General features: G+C 65.2%; 1 protein-coding gene across 1 annotated transcript; it reads right to left on the minus strand.

Moving 5' to 3' along the window:
• Positions 1-77: 77 nt before the first annotated feature.
• On the minus strand, positions 78-4,387 carry UNCX (UNC homeobox). Its single transcript, XM_061402386.1, has 3 exons — positions 4,114-4,387; positions 3,687-3,862; positions 78-1,696 (listed from the first exon to the last, which is right to left on the minus strand). Exons 1-3 carry the CDS (start codon positions 4,385-4,387, stop codon positions 557-559), a joined length of 1,590 nt encoding a protein of 529 aa, XP_061258370.1. The 3' UTR covers positions 78-556.
• Between the last annotated feature and the right edge of the window lie 613 nt (positions 4,388-5,000).

Raw genomic sequence — 5,000 nt, forward strand, 5'->3', positions numbered from 1 at the left:
GTTCAATCAGAAAACACAAACACACACGCACACAAAAGGAGGCATTAAGCGCGGATCTCGGGGGAGGTGAGGAGCCTAGTCCCACCCTCGAGGAGAGGAGAGGAAGGCGGGGCGGGGCAGGGGCCGGGCTGGGCATTCAGATGTTGGAAAAAAGTGGACCGGAGAGCTTGCGTTTGACCAGCTTTATTTATAAAAAATGGTACATATATAAATATTCTTAGACATTTTTGCATTTTACGAGGCTGAGGATTCTCGTTGTGGGTTCTGTAGGGGAGGGGCTTTTTTTTTTCTTTTTTCTTTTTTCTTTTTTTGTGCTCCCTTGAGAGGAGGAGGGTCTCAACCCCCCAGTCCTGGGTTGCTGCCTACGTCCGAACTGATAACAGCGTTTTTCTTAAAAAAAAAAAAAAAAATAATAATAATAATAAAAATAAAAGGAAGGAAACGGAAGAAAGAGGAAAGAGCAGTGTTTCGAAGCCGATCACCTGATTTTGCTGTGTGAGCCGGAGCCTGAGCGAGCGGGCGCCGGCCGGCTGAGCGCCTCCCCGGCTGAGCGCCCTCAGTCCATGTCCACCTCCTCGCCATCCCGCGCGCTGGGTCCGGTCGGGGCGCCTGGCTCGGGGGCCCCGCCGACGGCTGGCTCTGCAGCGGGGCTGGGAGCCGGCAAGCCAGGCCCGGGCGGCGGCGCAAGCGGCGGCGAAGGCGGCGGGGCCGCTGGGCAGGTGGCGCCCGCATCCGCGCCGTCCCCACCGCCGCCCTCAGCCGAGGCCGCGGCATCCCGGAAAGGCGCCGGGGTCGGGGCCCCCGGGGAGGCGACAGCGTCGGGGCTGCGGCGCGCGAAGGCCGAGTCCGGAGCGCCGCCGGGCCCCTGGAAGGCCCCGAAGCTGGCCTGAGCAGGCGGAGCGGGCGGCACGGCGGGGGCGGGAGGCGCATCCTTGGGCGCGGGCTCAGGGCCTGCGCCGCCCTTAAGTGCGGCCTGCGGCACCAGGAAGCCGAGCGGCTGCGTGATGGGATAGAGCAGAAAGTGGCCCTTGCCGATGAGGGTCCTCGGCGCGCACGGCAGCCCGGGTGTGAAGTCCAGCCCCGAGGCAGCCGCGTTGGCGGGGGGCGCTTTCCGGCGCGGCGGCGAGTCGGAGAGCAGGCTCTCCACGCTGAACGGGCTGGCCTTGGGCGGGCCCGCGGCCCCGCGCTCAGCCGCCACCGCCCCCGGTGCACACGGGGCCACGTCCTTGTCCACGGGGCGGCCTAGCCGCGGCTGCGGGCCAGCGCCGCTTCTTTGGCTCGGGAAAAAGGCGGGGTCGCAGGTGCCGGGCGCAGGCGGCTCACCAGGCGGTGCGGGCGCTGCACTGGCGGCGCCAGCGTTGTGCGCGCCGGGGCCCTTGGCCGCGGCGGCAGACGGCGGCGGCTCGGGCGGCTCCGGGGACAGGCCACCGCCGCCGCTGTCGCTGTCGGAGCTGGGCGCGCTATGCAGGGACAGGCCGCCGGGCGAGTGCAGGTGGCGGCTCTGGCTCTTGAGTAGCTTCTTCTCGTGCTTGCGCTTCTTCTTCTCCATCTTCTCCAGCTCCTTGCGCGCGATCTCCTCCGGGTCCATCGGCTCACCACTGCACGTGGTCGGGTGGGAGTTGTGCGCCGGCCGCCCCGGGCCCTTCTTGGTGTTCTCCTTCTTCCTCCACTTGGCACGGCGGTTTTGGAACCAGACCTAGAGCAGCCGGATAGGGGAGAGGAGGGGGGCACGGTCAGGCGGTGGGAGGCCCGGGCCTCCCCACTCCCCACAGACAGGCCTGCACAGCCTCGGCTCCGGCCAGGGGGCGGGAGCCGAGCCACACGGCCCAGCCGGCCCTGAGCCGGATCTCGGTATCAGGCTGCAGGTGTATCTTTTTCCACCCAGAAGGAGGCCGACAGGGCCTCTCGCCGGCTTCCCGCTCCAGCTTCTCACCTCGGGGAACTGGGAGCTGCCCCTTCGTTGGGCAGGACCGGTCTGGCCCCTGACCGAGGGCGCTGGGTTCCTGGTTGGGAGGCAGAGGGCAGGGCCCCTCCTCGCCTCTCCTGGCTTCTCACAGCTTGGGTTCTAAGCAGCCCGACTGGCCCAGGGCTGAGCGTCTGGCTTGAGGACCAGGAGCCGCAGGGCGCAGCTGCCCTCCACACCTGTCTTCAGCTCCCTGGGGACTGAGTCAAAGCCCAGATTTGGGGGTTTCCAGTGAAGGGAAATTTGGGTGCTTTTTCTCCCAGAAGGGCCTGGGGAGCTGAACTTGGGAGGGAGAGCTTCAGCAGCCTGCTCTCCCCCACCCCCCGTTTTTCTGAAAGCTCCAGGCCAGAGCACCAACACAGCCCTCGAACTGGCTGGAACCAGGGGACTGGCGGTCAGGGGAGCAGGAGGCCAGCTGCCAGGCCTTGCAGAGGAGCGGCCAGGGCCCACCCGCACCTTCGCCCCCTCCGCAGGCCTGATCCTGGGAGCCCCGCGGGCCGGCAGGGTGGCAGCCACCCTAGACCCTGGCTCCAGCACCACAGATTCAGATCCCGAGGAGCCCCGGCACAGGACCCTCCCCATAAGATCGCGGTAATTCGAATTCTTTGTTCCCGGCTGTGTAGAGACCCGCACAATAGCAGGCCGGCCTGGTCACGGGGAGCCTTTTCAGTGCCAAGGTTCTGGGTGTTAAGTGGTAACCTCCCCAGGACTGCTGCTGCCCTTTCTCTCTTTTTAAATATCTTTTTTCCTGAACGGGGTGGGGGGTGAGGTGTATATTCCGGTCTGCTTCCCGTTACCCAGAATTACTCATTACCACGTTAAAGGAGGAATGAAGAGGTCTTGACTTCACTTAAGACACTTAGAACAAATTGGATAAAAGGATTTACAAATAGAAGAGGTCAAGCAGGGAGGCCCAGGCACAGGAGAGGACACCTTTTTAGACAAAGCTATTGGTACTAAACAGGCGCCTCCAAGTCCGGCGCCCACATCGTGGCCCATACCCCGCTCCCCACAGCACTGACCTAAAAAAGATGTCTGTACTTTAGGGAAACATTTAATTATGCATGATTCATCTTGAATTTTCAACGCACCAAATCGACACTGTATTTTTAAAAAGAATACCGCCGACAGTCTCGGAAGAAAATCAAATTACAGGAGGGGAAAAAAGATATAATCGATGGTGTTGAAGATTCAGACACCCTACCCGCCCCCCCCCCCGCATGTTTTAAGTGTTCAAGTTTCCGCCTCAGCTGCCCCCTTCTGCAAAGTGATAAGTATGTTTCCATGTGAATATTTCAGAGACGAAAGTAAACAAACGCGTTAGCCGTAGGCTCGGGGGCGAGCCCCCAGCCCCGGCACGGAGGCGTCAAGCCCGCCTTCTCCGGGTCTCCTCCAAGTCCGAGCCGGGCCGGGTCCTCCTGGCCACCTCGCCCGCCCCAGCCTCGTGTCGCGCGGTCGCCGGACCCCATTGTCACGCAGCTCCCCGGTTCGAACGCAGCTGCCGTTCTCCGGCCCCTCCCGAGTCGCTCGGCTCCCTCCCGGGAAGCCCGCTTCTCTCTCCGCGGGGCGCCGAGCCCCCAGCCCCCAGCTTCCGGCCGGCGAGCGCGCGGCGGGCTCTGGCGGAGCCTGCGGTCTCCCACCTGGAGGTCGAGAACAAAGGCGGGCCGGGCCGCGCATGCCGCCGGCGGGATGCCGAGTCGCTGGGCGCACGGCGGGTCTTTACCTGAACTCGGGACTCGACCAGATCCAGGCGCAGCGCCAGAGCCTCGCGCATGAACACGTCGGGGTAGTGGCTTTCATTGAACGCCTTCTCCAGCTCCTCCAGCTGCCAGCCGGTGAAGTTGGTGCGGGTGCGCCGCCGCTTGCAGCCCGGGCTCTCCTTGTCCGGGTCCCCCGAGTCTGCGGGTACGCACAGGACGCCGCGCGGCTCAGCCCCCGGCCCTGCCGGAGCGCGGCCGCCACCCGCTTTTGTCCAGGAGGGGCAGCCGAGCGGACAGGGCTGCCGCGCGCCCTGAGCCGGCGGAGAGCGGCGAGCGAGGCGGCCCCGGAGCGGCGGCCGCGGTGCCAGTTCCACGGCCGCCCGCGAGCCACTCCTTCGCCAGACGGGGTCCCCTGCCCCCTGCCGCCCCCTCCTCGCCCGCCGCGCCTACCTGACAGCTTGAAGGGCTGGCTGTCGCCGCCCACCCCGCAGGCGGCCGGCAGCAGCGGCGTGGGGTTGACCACCGAGGCGGCGGCGGCGGCGCACGAGCCGCTGAGCAAGCCGTCGATGGAGAAGGGCACCGCGGCGGCGGCGGCCGACTGCAGCTGGTGGCCGGCCAGCTCGTACACGTGGTGGTGGCCCAGCGGGTAGGGAAAGCCCACCACGCCGCCCAGCGAGCCCCCGAACTGGGCATGCGGGTGCTCCAGGAGGCGGCCGTCCATCATCTCGCGCGGGAGGCCGGCGGGGCGCGGGAGCGCGGGCCGGGGCCGGGGCGGGCCAGCGGCGGGAGGCGCGGACGGCGGCGGCGGAGACAGGGACCCGGAGCCCTACACATGCTTCGCCCGCACTCCGGCGCTTTACTTTATCAACATCAAGCTCCCGGTAATTAGCCGCGGCCCGGGGAATTTGGGACCAATAAGAAGCGCTAATCGGCTCTGACGTCAGAGGCGTGCTGGGCGCACGGAGCCGTTTTCCATATCGATTGCTAATTATACCTGACATGCACCTCAATAAACAGTATCAGGAACTGTCACAACAAGACGGGGGAGGGCGGGCGGGGCGCGGCCCGGCGCGGGCCCCCGGCGCGCCCCCCACCCCGGCCCCGCCGGCCCCCGCCCGCGCCACCACCCGCCGCCGGCCCCCGCCCCTCCGCAAATCACTAATAGATTTCCCTTTAAAACATTCACCGGCGTGTTGTGGGGATTTTTCACCAGAAATGCTGTACTCTCTGAACCTTTAAAGTGATGTTGCTCCAATTACAGAGAGACATTGAGCGGCAAATAGACTGATCCAATAATAGGAGATTCATCATCCGCTCTTTCCGAAACTGTCACATTG

Source organism: Bos javanicus, chromosome 25 (assembly GCF_032452875.1).
Source record: "Bos javanicus breed banteng chromosome 25, ARS-OSU_banteng_1.0, whole genome shotgun sequence".
In the NCBI taxonomy this organism is placed as follows: domain Eukaryota; kingdom Metazoa; phylum Chordata; class Mammalia; order Artiodactyla; family Bovidae; genus Bos; species Bos javanicus.